The sequence below is a fragment of the Gorilla gorilla genome, chromosome 6 (genome assembly GCF_029281585.2).
Source record: "Gorilla gorilla gorilla isolate KB3781 chromosome 6, NHGRI_mGorGor1-v2.1_pri, whole genome shotgun sequence".
NCBI classification, from domain to species: domain Eukaryota; kingdom Metazoa; phylum Chordata; class Mammalia; order Primates; family Hominidae; genus Gorilla; species Gorilla gorilla.
In genome coordinates this window covers 166,257,320-166,277,195 of record NC_073230.2, presented here as the reverse complement: position 1 = coordinate 166,277,195, position 19,876 = coordinate 166,257,320, and the positions used below count along the sequence as shown (strand labels likewise).

Here is a 19,876-nt window from a genome sequence, read left to right as displayed (position 1 = left end):
AACTAGTGACATTAATTTTAGTATTTTATTTAATACAGTATATCCAAAATATTTCAATTGGAAATACAAAAAATCAAAATCATTTGCAGTATTTTACACTGCTTCCCATGTTCCATCTTTGAAACCCAATGACTATTTCACACTCCCGCTGATCTCCATTAGGAGTAGCCAGGCCTCCAGGGCTCAGGAGCTACACGTGGCTGGTGGCTACTGCACTGGTCTAGATTAAGCCTCGCTAAGTATTTATTCTTGTGATACTTTCTAAGGCACCTCAAAAGTGGAGAAGGCTTACACCCCCACCACACACACACACACACACACACACACAGGAGCCACTGATTACTTTTAAAAAGGACGATTTACGTGGTATTTTTAACTAGCTTTCTTAACCTGTGGTCAGCATATTCCATGGTATCAAATGAGAGGATCTGTTGAGGGAAAGCACATCAAAACTGAGGTCCAATCGAGCAGAATTCACTACTTACCTAGATGGCATGAGCACAATGTTCAAAGAAAATAAAATTTTGACCATGATGAAGAAGGAACCCTATATAACAAGCTCTCCCAATTCTTATCGTGGAGCCTTAAAAATAAAAATGAGAGAATCAAAACAGCAGCTCCAGGCCAGGAGTGGTGGCTCATGCCTGTAATCCCAGCACTTTGGGAGGCCAAGGCGGGTGGATCCACCCGAGGTCAGTTCAACACCAGCCTGGCCAACACGGCAAAAACCCTGTCTCCATTAAAAATACAAAAATTAGCTGGGCCTGCTGGTGCACACCTGTGATCCCAGCTACTCAGGAGGCTGAGGCACAAGAATCACTTGAACCCAAGGAGGCGGGAGGCTGCAGTGAGCTGAGACCATGCCACTACACTAAGAGTGGCACTCACTAAAGTGAGACTCTTTTTAAATTTAAAAAAAAAAAAAGCTCCTTTGTGAAGAGAAACTGGATGAGCTTCAGAGAAAAGTGGGATTCTTCAGGCTAAACACACAGCCATATCATGATATATGCACGTTCATGTTACTCCAGTCTACAAGCTTGTTTCCATCGGTGAACTATGAAGAGCTACGTGCGTGAGGCTGACACTTCACTAGTGAGTGAGCCTGGCCTGGGCTAGTGGTAAGGCCCAGCCTTCGATTCCATCCAGTGGGACGCTCCTAGGATGCTATTTGTGCACTTTTGTTTTAACTACAAAGGAGGTTAGACAGCATGAAGGTTAGTGAGATTTTCCAACTGCGTTACTTTCCACCTACTGATGCAGAACATATGTTGCCCCTTTTTAACTAAGAATTTCATTACATTCTGGCCTTGATTATTATATTAAGAGGAGAAGATTTCCAAGCACGACATTCTTAGGAAGATTAGGAGAAAATGTAGGTTATTAAGCGCAGACCTGTATACCAAAAAAAGCTGGCAAATCCACAACGCTATTCTACGAAAGGTATACACATATTTTAAAGTACTCTAACTAAAAGAGTATTATGATTTTATAAGTACTAACTGCTGTTAAGATAACAGAGATTAAACCTAGGGATTTAATACCTGTATCAAAAGAAGAAAATCCACTTCCAAAAGACGGAAACCCACTGAACGCGGAGAAAAACGACCCCGTCCCTCGGCTTCTGCTTCCTCGGGGACCCCTTCGATTCCCAAAGAAGTCCTCAAAAGGGTCTTCTAAAATCAAACATAAACACACACTATGAAGTCTTTTCTTCAGGTTTTTCTCCTCATGTGATAGCTACAGTAAGAGAAAATAGATGTTTGTAACATATTCAGGAACAAAAAACTTAGGAGGTTTTAACAAAAGAGCTTATCTACAGAGTAACTGAAATACTACCTCACCAACAGTTTTACTAACTAGTTTAATTCAACTAAAACTACATTATATCAAATAAATTACCAGACTTAATTTAAAAAACAGCACATACACACATTCTTTATGGAGCACCAATATGCACTTCAAACTCGGCTCTTTTCACGTCACTGATTTGAGGTCAAGACGCTGTTCCTGCTACAACCACTGGAAAAGTAAGAAAAGCTTCACACGGCAGCTGTTGTATTCCTTGGAGTCTGAGTTGCCTTCTCCAAAGCAATTCAGAAACAAACAGAAAAATGGATTACCCTAACATGCACGCGCGCACGCGCACACACACACACACACACACCACACACACAGAAGGAATGGTGTGGCCATGTAAGCTAAGTGTAAATACCTGATGAATCTCGGCAAAGGAAATTCCTTTTATTCTAAGTTTGATGTCTCAAAAAACTTTTAAGGATTAGCTGAAATCAAATCTGAACAAATGTTAACAAGCAGACGTAAGATGACGCTTGAAGATGTCTCAACAGAAAATCACCGACATGAGGAAGCATCACGCTGCCAAGTGGAAACACAAAGTGTTCCTGGAAATCAAGATCAGAACTGACCGTTTTGTTTTCCTCTGTTGCTGTTATTAATCAATGAGTACTTACTAAAAATTCATAAAGCATACAAACCTTTTTAATTTACTTGGGTTCTGCGTTAATAATTACTGTAATTTTTTCAGAAAAATGGGAAACCTGTGATAAAAGCAAGGAATCCTAATAGGTGCATTAAGACATAAACGCATGCAAGGTAAAGACAAAGGCAAGCCAGGACCAACTACAGAATTAGTACGGCCTACTTGCAGGCCAGAGCAACCAAAGCAGGGAGTGGATACATTTGAGTCACAAATGTTAACAATAAATACTGCAGTACACAAGGATACAACAGCAAGCACTGAAATCAAGCAGAAATCGAGATTCATGAAGCAACTGAGGTTATGAACAAGAGTGAGGATCCAGCTACTCTGGAGGCTGAGTGGGAGGATTCCTTGAGCTCAGGAGTTTGAATCCAGGCTGGACAACACAGCAAGACTTTGTCTCTACTAAAAAAAAATTCAGTGACTAGAGAAAAGCAGCACCTGAGGTTGACTCTGACCACAGTCTGAAAGGACCGATGTACAGGTGGGCAGCCAAAACCCTGAGATGCTGGGTACCCCCAGGACCCGCAAATAGTAAATAGTGAGAAGCAAAGGCTGAGGAAGCTTCCACAGAGCAGGGAGGGCAGAGGTCCACACCAGACTATTATAGAGCTTGTCAGAATGAAACTGGCCAGTCGGCTTTACCCAATGCCAAGCCCAAGGCATTGAGTCCCAAAGAAACACTGGGAGAATTGGTCACTGGTGACTTTTTGGAAAAGGTGGCCAAGAGAGAGAAGAGGAAGAAGGCATGCATAGCCAGTGCCCAGACACCCCATGCACCAACCTGCCCCTCCGCCCACAAACCAGCGTGTGAGGTGGAGACCTAGAGGAGGAGTGCCAGAATGGGGATGCCAACAAGAAGTTACTCAAACGGTTACTGACTGTGCAAGTTACTGCCCACATTCCACAGTCAATGCCCCCCGCCCATAAAAATAATGTAAGATGGTCATAGGTACTTTGCAAACAGACCTTACCGTCCCCCACTGTTCTATTCAAAGACAAGAAAGAACAAAAGCAAAGATGTTAAATCATAACCTTTTATCTGAAACTAGGAACATTTTGTGAATTTCTCTAGGACACAAAAACTTCATCTAATTCAAATAAAAATCCAAGCATTCTATGTAGAAACTTTCTACTTTGCAGCCATAGCCTGCACACCATTGTGTCAGTTAGGCATTCTATCTGACGTATCTACAACATATCCTCCCAGGTAAAGAAACAAACATTACAAATACAGTTAAAACTGATTATGCGGTAACTCTCTTCATCTCCCCTAGGAGGTGACCGTTAAAAAGCATTCCGGGAGGGTGCAGTGGCTCACAGCTATAATCCCAGTACTTTGGGAGGCCGAGGCGGGCAGATCACTTGAGGTCAGGAGTTTGAGACCAGCCTGGCCAACATGGTAAAACCCTGTCTCTACTAAAAATACAAAAAAGTTAGCCAGGAGTGGTGGTGGGCATCTGTAGTCTCAGCTACCCAGGAGGCTGAGGCATGAAAATTGCTTGAACCCCAGAGGTGGAGGATACACTGAGCTAAGATCGCGCCACAGCACTCCAGCCTGGGCAGCAGAACATGAGTCCATCTCAAAAAAAAAAAGGCATTTCTGCATTTCCATAAATTGAGGACATTAGCATATATCTGTAGTTCCAGCTCCTGAGGAGGCCAAGGCAGGAGAGATCCCTGGAGGTCAGGGGTTCAAGACCAACCTGGGCAACATAGCAAGACCCCTTCTCTACAATAAATTTAAAAATTAGCCAGGTGTGGTGGCACAAATCTTTAGTCCCAGCTCCTTGGGAGGCTGAGGCAGGACTGCTTGAGCCCAGGAATTCAAGGCTGCAGGAAGCTATGATCACACCTGTCGACAGCCACTGCACTCCAACCTGGGTAAGAGTGTGACAGTGAGAAAGGCACTCATGTGGCCAGTCTCACTGTCCATATCTGAGTCGCTAAACCAAGTTATTCTCACTGTCCATACCTGAGTCCCTAAGCCAAGTTGCAGAGTTAAACTCTACGTTTATATCCTTCCGCAATTTCCCATTTATCAATGCTAAAACATTGGTTTGGTTACAATTTCTTTAAATCCATAGCAACTAAACCCTCAGAAGTTGTCCACAAGGCACTGAGCTTTTAGATGCATCTTGAACCCGTGTCTCAGTGGTAACAGTACTAACCAAGCGATTTTAACTGGTTTGCATTCTAAGCTAAATTAAGACAATGACATTCATAATTATAACATCATCATCTACAGAAGCTACCTCAAAAGCTGGCTGAGTACTATGTTATGAGAAGGCCAATGCTTTTCCGTTCCATTTTCTTGTATGAAAAAAATCTTTATCTTGTTTATTTCTCTACTGACATTTTGTAGCTTAAATATAATTTTTCACAATTCAGGTATTCACTGAATTTTAACTCGTATAATTTCAAACATTAAAATCACAAATTACCCTAAAAATGAAGTCTCATTTATAACAGAAACAGTGCTAAGAAACATTAAAATAATTTCAATATTTATAATATTTAAAGACCAGTTAAAAGTTGCCACTTGAGATCAGACAAGTCCTTATTTCAAGTAAGAGCTACTTACCACGTGCTGGTTTCTGTCGTTTTGAAAAGCAATCTAGAAGTATGTATTAAGCTTTTAAAACCTTCAGCCCCCAAAATAAAACCAATATTTTTATTATAAAAAACCCTCAACCCAGCAATTCTACATCAGGGAACTCAACTCATCCCAAACGTGGAACTAAGTTGCTGGGTGTGCATAACCATGCACGTGCTACAGTGCTCCCGTGGGGCTCCGAATGTAGGCATCACAACTATACAGCACGTGCTACAATGCTCCTGTGGGGCTCTGACTGGGGTGGAGGGGCAGGACCTCCTCCTCCTCTCACCTCATTCCCATTTTCAAATTCTTAAACCCAGCATGTATTATTACTTTTCTATTTATAAACAACTGATCATACTTTTATACCTTAGAAATAAATCTTAAGACACTTGTTAATCAAATGTGCTACCAACTTCTTTTTTACTTTACCTCTTATCCTTTTATGTAATATACACATATTGCCTATTAAGTTACCCCGTATCAAGGAGAACCGTAAACATCACAGGAGAACGTGACCTCCACTGGGCAAGGGGCTAGTGCACTTTTGGTTGTCTGTAGGATAGTGGATCATGTTAGGTGGCTATGACCTTGTTCTTGCCCTCACTTGACGATTGAGCCCTGGGTGAAGGAAATGCATATGGGTGCCAAGTTGACAACAGATGGACATGTGGTTGATTTCATGTTCAGGTTAACTGGGCCATTCACAGAGTTCCCAAATATTGAGCCGAACATCCTTCTGGGTGATTCTGGATGAGATGAGCATTTGGATCAGGAGACTGGTAAAGCAGCTTGCCTCCCTAATGTGGATGGGCCTCAACCAATCAGCTAGCGGCCTGTGATCCCCACCCCACACCATCCCACCCAGGGGGAGGAGACTGCTCCAGCCCTGACAGGTTTTACTGGCTAGCCTCCACAGTGGTGAGGGTTACAGTCGTGAGCACCTTCCTTGTAATACACGTCTCTCCCCCAGTGGCAGCTTCTCTAGACTCATGCAGATTCTGCAAAGCAAAACATGTATGCTCATCTCTTTAGAAGCATCTTTAAATGGGTCTTCAAACCTTAACTTTGTATCCTGAGGTACAAACATTACTTGAAACAGACTGCATTAGGATTTAACTCTTGAGGACTGAGTTCTGATTTTTTATCTTGCCCAAATTCCTACCTAAGGGGTCTGGGGAGTCATGCCCTACAAACCATTTGAAATTGTCCTGCAAAGCCATCCTTTGTGGGGGAAATGTGCATCTGTGAACAGTCTATTAACATGGCTAGATCTTTTTCTTCCAGACCCTCCCAATCCTGAAGAGATTAACTGAAAGTCTAGCACATGTTAAAGGTCTGAAAAGTAAACATTTGTCATCTATTGTCTCTAAGGGCAGCCACTATGAGACTTCAAAGGAACCTTCATCTCCACGATCTTTTATCTTAACCTGAACATTTTTTTTCTATGATCCCAGGTCTTTAGACAAACTCAACCAATTGTCAACCAGAAAATGTTTTCATTCACCAACACTCTGGAAGCCCCCCTGCTTTGAGCTGTCCTGCCTTTCTGAGCCAAAACAATGTATTTCTTTTTGTTTGTTTGTTGTTTTTTTCCCCAAGATGGAGTCTTGCTCTGTCGCCCGGGCTGGAGTGCAGTGGTGCGATCTTGGCTCACTGCAACCTCTGCCTCCCAGGTCAAGCAGTTCTCCTGCCTCAGCCTCCCAAGTAGCTGGGATTACAGGTGCCTGCCACCCCGCCTGGCTAATTTTTTTATTTTTAGTAGAGGTAGGGTTTCACCATGTTGGCCAGGCTGGTCTGGAACTCCTGATTTCAAGCGATCCATCCGCCTCAGCCTCCCAAAGTGCAGGGATTACAGGTTATGATCTGATTGATGTCTCATGCCTCCCTATAATGTATAAACCAAGCTGCACCCTGACCACTTGGACACATGTTCTTGGGACTCCTGAGGCTGTGTCACCAGCATGGTCACTTATATTTGGCTCAGAATACATCTCTTCAAATATTTTACAGTTTGACTCTTTTCAGCGACACTCCTTCCATTTCAACATTCTGGGCATCGTATAGCAAGAGCTTCTTTAAAATTTTGCAATATCATGCTATTCCCTGAGGAATACTAAGACCAATGCATTAAGGGGCCCATAACATTAACAAGATACTAAACTGACTATCTAAAGAACAGTCACAAATTTATGACCAAAAATATATATATATACAATGAACAGTGTGAGAAAACTGACCACAAAACACATGTAACAAACATTTACCCACATACAAACTTGAAGAACACTGAGGAAGTGGAGAACATGTTTTAAACCCACACATTTTCTCTGAGCTTTACCAAGCATGAGAACCTGATGGAACAGGAACAGCTTCACAACGAAGCAAAGGGATTCCCACCAACCACGTTCATCTCAGGGCAGCACTAAGCTCGCCCTTCCTCAGCACACTCCCAGCCGCGGCCCAGGAGAGGCCTGCTGTCATGATTTCAGGACCCACTGTCAATTCCCCAAGTGCACAGAAAAGCTGGAACAAAAAAATGACAGCAAAACAAAACTGAAAAAGCACCATGGCTATTTCAAACAAAGGAAAATATGTCGCTCTCTCCTCAAGTTCCAAAGCTAAAACCTAAACAGCCACCCTCAAAAGGGAGAAACGCTTGAGATTCAAAAGGCAAGCATGAAAGACACAGACTTCCTCTGCTCTCCCAACTCCTCTCAAAACCAGGCACTCATTTATTACAACTCACATTTTCAGAAGTAGCAAATAACATAACTGTTAGGAATCTGGAATACAATATGCAATGGGAGCAAATGAAGAACACAGCCGGAGCTCCGCCCTGAACTGCATGCCCTGAGAACAGGGCTTCAGTGTTTCTCTCCACTGCCGAACCAGCACCTAGAATAGTGCCTGGCACTAAACGGCAGGCACGCCATATTTGTTAAATGAACACCACCATTTTCAGCTTCCCATATAATTGTTTTTTATTACAAGTATAATTTCTAGCTACATCCCAGGTCTGGTTAGAGTAATCTGTTTCCCAAAAGTTACAAAAATCTATTGAAGTCAAAGAACCCACAATACACTGCAATCAAATTATTCTACTTCAAATACAAAAGGGCCGACATGAGATGAGGGACTCTGGCGTCAGGAGGAATGGGCCTCTTCCCAACCACAGTCCTCATTGCTCAGGGAAGAAACCACCAGAACAGCAGCAGGCTCCAGGCTCTTTTCTGAGCCCTACTCGCAGATGGCCGATTCATCTTTCCTCCACCATCACACCTTCCACCTCACTGTCCCCCTACACTATCATACTGCCTATAAATACTGGTATTCCCTAAACCTGTCAAAGCCCAACACAGTATCAGCTCTGCCTGCAGCCTCAAGTTTAAACCACTCTTCCTACATCTTGCACCTACAGTCCCAGAACATCTCCTCCTGGGAGCACTAAGGATACGGCAACTGTCTCAATCTCTGGAGTTGTCCACAAGTTGACCAGGGACCAAAATCCCACTGGAAACAGATGATGCGAAAACCCACAAACCGACAAAGGACTCAGGCAACGTCTTGCTCAGGTGACTGTCATGCCAACAATGTGAACCAAACACTATACAAAGACCTGCTAGGGGGACCAACACCACAAAATACAAGGGAGGAAACACCACAGAAACACTGCCCACAAACTCTTACGGCGTGGCTCAAGCCTTTTAGAGGGGTAGCCAGAGCCTCAGTTCTCACAGCAGAGAAAATTCTCAAAATGACCGTTTCCAGGAACCATTTCCTCTCCCTATTTAAGGGAGGACGTCAGAGGAAACAAAGGTCCTGAAATGACCAAGTATGTACTGAAAAACAGCACAAAAGAATCGCAGATCACTAACATGGCACCCATCCTCACTAGCCAGGATAATTTTCAGTAGAAATGAAGGGCCTGGCACGGTGGCTCATGCCTGTATCCCAGCACTCTGGGTGGCCGAGGTGGGCGGATCGCCTGAGCTCAGGAGTTCGAGACCAACCTGACCAACATGGAGAAACCCTGTCTCTCCTAAAAATACAAAATTAGCCGGGCGCAGTGGCACATGTCTGTAATCCCAGCTACTTGGGAGGCTGAGGCAGGAGAATCACTTGAACCCGGGAGGTACAGGTTGCAGTGAGCCGAGATCACGCCACTGCACTCCAGCTGGGCGACAGAGTGAGACTCCATCTCAAAAAAAATGAGATACTTCCAAAAAACAGCTCCATCTCAACAAGAGGAGTTCTCAAATACGCACACCACCATACATGAGTGTGGCATGTTCTCCAAGAAACTCTCACCAGATGAGAGGAAGAGCGCGTGGGGACGCCGGGCGGGACTGCCCACTGCTTCACGACCATGTGAAATTACACACAAGGATGGTTCCAATAACTTTAGCTGGAAACCAGTCTCGTACATCACGGTTTCATTTTTTAACCTTTTTTTCTTAAATTTTTAGAGATGACATCTCATTATTTTTCCCAAGCTGGACTCGAACTCCTGGGCTCAAGGAATCGCCTACCTCAGCCTCCCCAGTAGCTGGCATTACAGGGGTACACCACCATGCCCGGCTTAATATGTGATGTTTTTATGTGTATTTAAAAAGACTCCTTAACTTCTTCTAAGTGACCTGTGTGTAGGTGTGCCTGTGTATGAACTCTGTCCTAAGTAATCAAAGAACACTCATTACAAACAAACTGCTGTAGCACTGTGTAATGACAGTGGGTCCAGGTCACCAGCACACACCGATCCAATCTGCTGTGCCACTCCCATGCCTGTACTTGACCCCTAACTTCTAGCTCTCATTAACATGTCTAACTTTGGCCAGGCATGGTGGCTCACGCATGTAATCCCAGCACTTCGGGAGGCCAAGGCGGGCAGATGACCTGAGGTCAGAAGTTCGAGACTAGCCTGGCCAACATGGTGAAACTCCGTCTCTACTAAAAACACAAAAATTAGCCAGGTGTGGTGGTGGGTACCTGAAATCTCAGCTACTTGGGAGACTGAGGCAAGAGAATCACTTGAACCTGGGAGGCGGAAGTTGCAGTAAGCTGAGACCGTGCCACTGCACTCCAGCCTGGGTGACAGAGCAAAACTCTGTCTCGGAGCGGGGGTGAGGGCACACGTCTAACTTTAAAGGCTCCTCCTTCTTTCACCTTTCAAAATTTGCTGCTTGGCTGTGAATTTCAAAGACTAGCACAAAAATCTACCCGTTAGAAATATGATGTTAAAGTGGTTGAATCATGGCCCCCAAAAAAGATTAGAGTCCTAATCCCCAGTACCTGTGAACGTGACCTTACTGGGAACAGGCTCTTTGTAGATTATCAAGTTAAGATGAAATCATTACAGTTGGCACTAAGCCAATATAAATGATGTCCTTATAAAAAGGGGGAACTTGTGGCTGGGCACAGTGGCTCATGCCTGTGATCAGTTACTTGGGAGGCTGAGGAAGGAAGACTGCTTGAGCCTAGTGGTTGGAGGCCAGCCTAAGCAACACAGTGAAACCCCTGTCTCTAAAACATTAAATCCAATGGACACAGAGACAGACACAAAGGAGATGATGTCAACATCGGATGGGCCATCCGTCTGCAAATTCAGGGAGAACAGCTGGGGAAGGGCCTGGAGCAGGACGGGACACACCTCAGCCTCAGAGGCAACCAGCCCTGCAATACCTGGGTCTCACACGGCCAGCCTCCAGGACTGGGAGATGGTACATTTTGGTAGTTTAAACCCCCGCTTTGTGGTACGGATCAAACTCAAGGCTGTCTTCAGGGTCTGTGCTCTGGCTTCTAGGGAAAGAGCCTACGAGACGCCCGGCCTGTGCTTCAGGGCTGCCACCTCCCTCTCTTGCTTCTTCAGTTCTATCTCCAAGGCAGCTGAGGTCGTCTGACCAAGGACAGTATCAAGGCACTAGAGGAAACCATTTTATTCTAGATACACTGTTTAAGCCAGTCCCGCTCGGGCAGCTCCTTGACACTTTATGGTGGTGCTGGCAGCGCCCCAGCTCTGGCCCGCTGTGCTCCTCCTCACTCAGCGGCTCCTCGCACTCCTCACTGAGCAACTCTGCGTCCCCAGGGCTGGCCCCGTCCTCGCTGGATATGAGCCCAGCTCCTCGCTGAGGGGCTCGCCCAGGCCCCAGTTACATCCTGTGCAGGCCTCGTCCTCACTAGACTGTGCCAGGTCCTTGCTGGATATCATCACATCCAAGGCCTCAGTGTTCTCTTCACCAGGTCTGTCCTCTGTGGCCTCCTCCACCCTGGGCAGCTCTACTAACTCCTCACTAGGCTCCAAGTCCTCACCGGCCACTTCCTCAAACCCTGGGAGAGTAAAATGACTGACTACTATCATAATTTAATCACAGGTCAGAAAGTCAGGTTACTATCCTCAATGCACTCATTTTCCCTGCAAGAAGTCTGCTTTCCTTGGTTCTATATACCACAGGATTCCTCCTCTATTGCTACAGAGCATCATTCGTACCACAGTGATGCTTTACAAAGGAAAAACTTGCTGCACTGCTAAAATAAAAGGCCTCTCTGGAAACCTTAAAGGTTAGCTTTGGTTTTCCAAGAACATAAATAAAATGTGAAGTTAAACCCAAAGGCTTTTCCCAGATGTAATGCCTGCTGTGACTAATGGGATCAAAAGGCACTATTATCAGGTACCCTCTCTTTCCTATCTTAGAACATCATTTCTCTGAGCAATAGGGTCCTCTAATAATAAAATAAAGAGAGCATCCTAATTCAAATAGGTCCACTGCCTATTAATAAACTTTCCCAATTAACATTTTGACAAGAGCTCATTTGCATGTGCTCCACATTCTGGAAATTTCGACAGTCACCTAGCCTCAGCAGTTTTGATTGTACCCCTCCAATTCAGAGGCAGCATTCCATCCAGGCTGGTGTTAGAATCCGCCTCCGCGACCTCTCCTGGGAGGGCTTCTGCTGTAAAGGACGGGTTCCACACCGCAGGCCCCAGGCCCAAGTCTCCTTGGCCACAGCGTGACAATGAGCACTGCCTGGTGCTCAGGCACAGACCTGCATACCATGTGTCCAACATCCGGCACCCCTTCACCCTTCCCCACCTATCATCAGGGAGGTATGAAGTACAGCACGGGTTCTGCATTCTGATAAATGTAAAGCGCAGCTCGGAAATATCTTACAGCAGATTTTAAACTACTTTTTCGTCACGTGGAAAGTACACCAGGTCTAGTAAATATGATTTATCAACAGCGGTCCCCAACCTTTTTGCCACCAGGGATTGGTTTCATGGAAGACAATTCTTCCACACAGCGGGTGATGGGTTGGGGTAGGGGGATGGTTTCAGATACCGGATTCTGATGAGGAACGCGCAACCTAGGTCCCTCGCGTGTGCAGTTCACAATAGGGTTTGTGCCCTTATGAGACTCCAATGCTGCCACTGAGCTGATAGGAGGTGGGGCTCAGGCAGTAATGCTTGCTTGCCTGCCTGCGCGCCACTCACCTCCTGTTCCCAACAGGCCAGTTCGTAACAGGCCACAGACCAGGGTGTTGACCCCTGAACTACATCATGAATAAGCAGAAATCCCTCTGGCTCTGCATCCACACCCATCTACATTAAACATACTGTCAGCAGGCTGCACAGTGACTACATACATATAGTAGCCATGGAGCAGCAGCTTCCCCAGTGTGTAAATCCTGAGAGCCTGAAAATGGAAGTCATCTAGAACACCTATAAGAACGGAATGAACAAGTATCACTGCCACACTAATCATGGGAAACACAGGGTACCTAGTCTTAAAATAGGCCTGCATGTAAAATGGAGCATTTAACAGTACAGCGTTTCAGTAAGACTAGCACCTCTCTCCTTGGACTAGGGGTAAAAACTCACATATTCACTCACATCTAATTAAATATCTATACCTTCTTTACAAGTAATTGCTCTACAGCTTGGTGTATCAGATTATTTTCCCCAAGGAAAACAAAAATTGGCTACAATTCAGTTACTAAGGGACCCTTCCCCTTTGAATTAAAAAAAAATAATAATGTTAAGAAAGGGGCTGTTTAATCATAATGTTAAGAAAGGGCCCGTTTAATAATAATGTGAAGAAAGGGCCTCTTTAATAATAATGTTAAGAAGGGGCCTGTTTAATAATAATGTTAAGAAGGGGCCTGTTTAATAATAATGTTAAGAAGGGACCCGTTTAATAATAACATTATGAAAGGCCTGTTTAATAATAATGTTAAGAAAGGGCCTGTTTAATAATAATGTGAAGAAAGGGCCTCTTTAATAATAATGTTAAGAAGGGGCCTGTTTAATAATAATGTTAAGAAAGGGCCCGTCTAATAATCTTAAGGGGCCCGTTTAATAATAATGTTAAGAAGGGGCCTGTTTAATAATAATGTTGAGAAGGGGCCTGTTTAGTAATAATGTTGAGAAGGGGCCCGTTTAATAACAAAGTTATGAAAGCCCTGTTTAATAACAACATTATGAAAGGCCTGTTTAATAATAATCTTAAGAAGGGGCCTGTTTAATAATAATGTGAAGAAAGGGCCTCTTTAATAATAATGTTAAGAAGGGGCCTGTTTAATAATAATGTTAAGAAAGGGCCCGTTTAATAATCTTAAGAAGGGGCCTGTTTAATAATAATGTTAAGAAGGGGCCTGTTTAATAATAATGTTGAGAAGGGGCCTGTTTAGTAATAATGTTGAGAAGGGGCCCGTTTAATAACAAAGTTATGAAAGGCCTGTTTAATAACAACGTTATGAAAGGCCTGTTTAATAATAATCTTAAGAAGGGGCCTGTTTAATAATAATGTTAAGAAGGGGCCTGTTAAATAATAATGTTAAGAAAGGGCCTGTTTAATAATAATGTTGAGAAGGGGCCTGTTTAATAATAATGTTAAGAAGGGGCCCGTTTAATAATAACATTATGAAAGGCCTGTTTAATAATAATGTTAAGGGGCCCGTTTAATAATAACGTTATGAAAGACCTGTTTAATAATAATGTTAAGAAGGGGCCCGTTTAATAATAATATTAAGAAGGGGCCTGTTTAATAATAATGTTGAGAAGAGGCCTGTTTAATAATAATGTTAAGAAGGGGCCCGTTTAATAATAATGTTAAGAAAGGGCCTGTTTAATAATAATGTTGAGAAGGGGCCTGTTTAATAATAATGTTAAGAAGGGGCCCGTTTAATAATAACGTTATGAAAGGCCTGTTTAATAATAATGTTAAGAAGGGGCCTGTTTAATAATAATGTTAAGAAGGGGCCTGTTTAATAATAATGTTGAGAAGGGGCCTGTTTAATAATAATGTTAAGAAGGGGCCTGTTTAATAATAATGTTGAGAAGGGGCCTGTTTAATAATAATGTTAAGAAGGGGCCTGTTTAATAATAATGTTGAGAAGGGGCCTGTTTAATAATAATGTTGAGAAACAGCCTCTTTAATAATAATGGTAAGAAAGGCCTGTTTAATCATGTTAAGCAGGGCCTGTTGAAGACGCCCGGTCTCAGACGTCGCGAGGACAGCCCGTTTCACCTCGTGTGCCCCAGAAGAGAAGCCACGGTGTTGGAAGAGCGGGCCTTCTTCCTTGCTTGGTCACCATGAGAATCACAGATCAGAACACAGGACTTCAACCCCAGCACTGCCCTGTACTGCAAAGCAACAAATGCAGTTTGCTGAAGGCTATAGCAAGATGCAAAGGTCATTTTTAAGAAGAGATCAATCTGTAAATTATTTTTCTTAGAGAAATATTTCTTGCCTGTGAGGGTCAATGAAGGACGGATGTAAACATGGTTCTTTCTTGAGCTGTTTCTGCTGATGGCAGCAGTGATTACAGCAAATGCACTTAAACGATGAGCATGCCAGTCTCCCGGTCCCCTAATCGGAAATCGCCTGCTCAGCTTCAGTTTCCCTGAAAATGCTTGAGGCCACTGACTGTCCTTCCTCCCTCAGAAAGGGGCTCTCTTCAAGCCAGCCAGCCCATAATAAGGTGTAAGAACAACCTCTTTGAATCCCCATTTGAGACACACTGAAGAACTGCACCATGCAAAAGGCCCAAGACCTACCAGATATGAGAGTGATTATGCTTCTTCGTGCCTGCGGCAGGCAGGAGCTCCACGTGTCTCCCCTATATTATCTGTAGACACAACTACTCTTCTCTTACCCTCCTCGAGCTGCAGGTGGTGTTCAGTTTCTTCACCCATGCTCCAGGCAATGAAGGAGGTAAACATACAATGTGTTTCCCTTTCAGTAAGTCAAAAGACAAAAACAACTACAGGAGTACATGTTTAATCCTGACCTCTCAGGTCACCCAGTGCATCACTCAGGAAGTCCCAGTGGTTGAGAAGGCTCTAACAGGAGACAGCTAACAAAAGTGCCTAACCCAAACTGTGCCCAAGACATACACCAAAGCCTAGGACCAGGCATCAGGACTGAGATGCCGTTGATGAGAAATCCATTTTCCTACAATCAAACAGCAGCTATAACAGCACTGTCTCCCTTAACAAAACCATTCTCTCCTCAGCAAAGGCCTCCACAGTCTTGCTCTAGAGGTGCCTTTCCGCAAACTCTCAACAACAGTCCTCACGCACGATGTTTACGGATGAAAGGTCTTGCAAACAGTACTATGATGCTTAATGATTTTAACATGAATATGATGTGGCAAATTCACACACAAATTGGTTGTTCAATGGGAAACAACATTTCCAAGACACTCGCACCCATGCCCTTACCACTGTCTCATCTGAGGGCAAAAGCAAGTTAATTAGGGCCATACATAACAAAGAAAAAAATACATTAAACACTTTATTATTTTAATTTTTCAAGTTGTAACTTAAATTTTCACAGAGGAAGAAGAGAAAAGATTTTACAGCTACTGTGCTGTTTTATTTTTTTCAGACAGGGCCTTGCTCTGTCACCCAAGCTGGAGTGCAGTGGCCCAATCTCGACCTCCCAGGCTCAAGGAAATCCTCCCACCTCAGCCTCCCAAGTAGCTGGGACCACAGGCACACGCCACCACACTCAGCTAATTTTTTATATTTTTGTTGTTGTTGTTGAGACAGGGTTTCACCATGTTGTTCAGGCTAGTCCAATGCTGCTTTAAACACAAAGTTTCGCGACAAAATACAATGTTAATTTTTTTCTTTTTGAGACAGGAGTTTCACTCTTGTTGCCCAGACAACAATGCAATGGCATGATCTCAGTTCACCGCAACCTCTGCCTCCCGGGTTCAAGTAATTCTCCTGCCTCAGCCTCCCAAGTAGCTGGGATTACAGGCATGCGCCACCATGCCCAGCTAATTTTGTATTTTAGTAGAGACGTGGCTTCTCCATGTTGGTCAGGCTGGCCTTGAACTCCCAACCTCAGGTGATCTGCCCGCCTCAGCCTCCCAAAGTGCTGGGATTACAGGCATGAGCCACCACGCCCAGCCTAAAATACAATGTTAATTCAACAGAAAGGCCATACTAAGTAAGCCCTCACTTGGGTCATGGACACACACCAAGTCAACCCACGTGATTAACTTACCAAAGAAGTCAAATGAAAATGGGTCCCTTCCACCAAAAAATTCCCTGAAGACATCATCTGGGTTACGGAATGTGAAGCCAAATTCAAATGGACTGTCAAAATGACTTCCACCTGCACAAATACAACACAGCTTTTAGTTTATGAATTTTGGTGTTTTGTAGGCAAAGAATTCTTTGTTGACAAAACATTATACAAATCATGATCTAATAAAAACAAAAATATTTCATAAACCTGAAGTTCTCTATAATTCAAAACATGAGCCCTGTACTGACAGAGAGTGAGTGTGCCCAGCACTGACGGCATATGAGTGCAGCAGCGGCCCCTTCGACACTACTTTTCACCATCTCTAAATCCATGATCGGCATATAACATGTAACATTACACACCATTTTTATGATTTGTTATGAAGGTTTATGAAGACCAAGAGTATCTGCATCCACTTCGACGACTGGCCTCCTGGAGCCACAGAAGCTGCCGCGTGGCCCCAGCGGGTTTGGAGCAATAATTTCCCAACACCCCTGGGGAGGCTAGTCACAGCCCAGTGACCATGGGAACTTTTGGGGACAAAGTCCACACCCTTCAAAGTCATTATTTTAGCTTTTCAGGAAAATCTGCTCTTTAAACCCTTAGGATATTTTGACATAACGTCAAGTGCTGATCTAAGGGTATATGTTCACAATATATTGCAGTATGGTTACAAATTGTTCCTATCTCTAAAAAGTACATCAACATATACTTCCAGTCTCGTAAAAGATTTTTAAATGCCATCAATTTCTCTGTCCTCTCCCCAATTTAGTTCGCTTTCTACGTTGCATCTCTATTTACTGATACAAAATCGACTCTGACCAAGAGACTCGTGATTTACAAACTCAACTTACTTGCCAAGACCTTTTGTCTTCAAAGAAAAAACTCACGTACTTACCTCCTCCTCCACCATTTAATCCTTCTTTGCCATATTTGTCATAGATGTCCCGTTTCTTAGCTAAAAATTTAAAGAAAAGTCAGTAAGGCCAAGTTCCTTTTAAACCTTTAATTCAATAGATAAGGTATTTCCCAAGTTGTAAATCAGTTTTCAATGTTTTACAACTGAATTTCAAGGAGTATGGCCACCTTTTCTTTAAAACAAAACAAAGCAACAGGGAAAACTTTCTGTACCTCTCTCCTGAAAAACAATTCAAAAAAAATTCAGTATGCTGAATTTTTACAAGTTATTAGAAATAATAAGTATTTACAGCCAGGCATGGTGGCTCACACCTGTAATCCCACCACTTTGGGAGGCCAAGGTGGGCAGATCACCTGAGGTCAGGAGTTTGAGACCAGCCTGGCCAATATGGTGAAACCTCATCTCTTGTAAAAATACAATAATTAGCCAGGTGTGGTGGCAGGCACTTGTAATCCCAGCTACTCAGGAGGCTGAGGCAAGAGAACAGCTTGAACCCGGGAGGCGGAGTTTGTGGTGAGCCAAGATCATGCCACTGCACTCCAGCCTGGGCAACAAGAGTAGGCGCGGGGGGGCGGGGGGACTTAGCCAGGTGAGGTAGCTCATACCTGTAACCCCAGCACTTTCAGAGGCCGAGAAGGGCCGATCACCTGAGGTCAGGAGTTCGAGAGCAGCCTGGCCAACACGGAGAAACCCAGTCTCTACTAAAAATACAAAATTAGCCACGCATGGTGGCGCATGCCTGTGACCCCAGCTACTGGGGACTGAGGCAGGAGAATCGCTTGAACCCAGGAGGCAGAGGTTGCAGTGAGCCCAGACTGCACCATTGCACTCAAGCCTGGGCAACAAAAGCGAAACTCCATCTCAAAAGCAAAAAAAAACTTTTTCTTTATTCCATTAGATCGTTTCTTTGACTCTACTGCACAGAGCCCAGGCATGCTACATTAAAATCACATGACCAAGTACAAGATTATTGCAACCACAGAAGTGCACCATCTTACTACAAAAACCCAATTAGAGGACCACATCTGCAGCACGAAAACAAACGTGCCAGGGCCTAGGCAAGTGGGAGAAAGCAGATGTGCCAGAAAGGCGCCAACCTAACACCCTACAGGCTCATTCACCCTCGAAGGGGACCACCCGGATGCAAGGCCTGGGGCTAGTGTGCCCCTCTCCACTGACAGTCTTCACACTTACATTCCAAATGCTCCTTATATCCCAGAACAAAAACAATGACATTAGAAGCACTGGTACTTCTGACATGACACCATCTGCGTTCCTCAAAAAATCTCATAGGCTGGATGCAGTGGCTAACGCCTATAATCCCAACACTTTGCGTGGGCAAGGAAGGTGGTTCACTTAAGCCCAGGAGTTCAAGACCAGCCTGGGCAACACGGCAAAATCCCACCTCTAAACACAATACAAAAAAGTTAGCTGGACACAGTGGCACCCACCCGTGGTCCCAGTTACTCAGGAAGCCGAGATGGGAGAATCGCTTGAGCCTGGGAGGTCAAGACTGCAGCGAACTGTGATCATGCCACTACATTCCAGCCTGGGCAACAGAGTGAGACGCCATCTCAATTTTTAAAAAGTAAAAGAAAATCTCACATTCCACAAAATGGGAAAACAGGCTTAGAAACAAACCACTTGCAAGCAGGTTCACGCAGCCAGTGCCATGGCAAGAACAATGACCATGTTTTGAACACAACTCCAGCTGGCACTGAAGGCTGCCTAAAAGGACATGAAAAACACACCTCATACACCTCCCAAAAGAACCAAGCGACTTTTCAGTGTGGTAGTTTAAAGCTGCTCTATCACATATGAAGCTTCATTTTGGTCCTCACTTTTCCTAATGTTACTTAGTCCCTAAAATCCTGAATCTGGCAATACTGAATTAGCACACAAACAACAAGGACCGAAGACCAAGATGGTAACACTGAGGCCTGTGCCCTCCTCTGTCACTCCAGCACACAAATCTAAGGGAACAAGCCTGGCGCAATGGTGCTTGGAACTTGAGGAGGATGATCATCTCAACCCAGGAGTTCAAGGCCTCCCTGGGAAACATAGCAAGATCCTCTCTCTTTAAAAAAAATAAATAAATAAAACTTTCCAATGAATAAGCTCAACAGTTCAAGACCTTAAATGCCACATTTCAAGAAGACTTCAAATATCGGTGTTTTTATGTCTTTTCATATTTTTTGAAGTAAAACGTCTGGAATTTCCTCTAAAACAAAGGGGGTGGGCCACAGTGTCACCAGAGAAAGCAAGGCTGGTGGTGTGCTGGTAGCTGTTGAAGGTGGCAAGCTTACACTGGGTTCCTTCTG

General features: G+C 44.1%; 1 protein-coding gene across 5 annotated transcripts in view; it reads right to left on the bottom strand.

Annotated features, from left to right (window-relative positions):
- DNAJB6 (DnaJ heat shock protein family (Hsp40) member B6) overlaps window positions 1-19,876 on the bottom strand; it is an 81,357-nt gene that overhangs the window by 33,943 nt on the left and 27,538 nt on the right. For all 5 annotated transcript variants that reach the window (XM_004046553.5, XM_019031036.3, XM_055347409.2 and 2 more), the window contains exons 4-6: window positions 17,535-17,594; window positions 16,613-16,723; window positions 1,542-1,673 (exon numbers count right to left, since the gene is read on the bottom strand). In XM_004046553.5, the coding sequence (XP_004046601.1) occupies window positions 1,542-1,673; window positions 16,613-16,723; window positions 17,535-17,594 (303 nt within the window). The remainder of the gene's footprint in view (window positions 1-1,541; window positions 1,674-16,612; window positions 16,724-17,534; window positions 17,595-19,876) is intronic.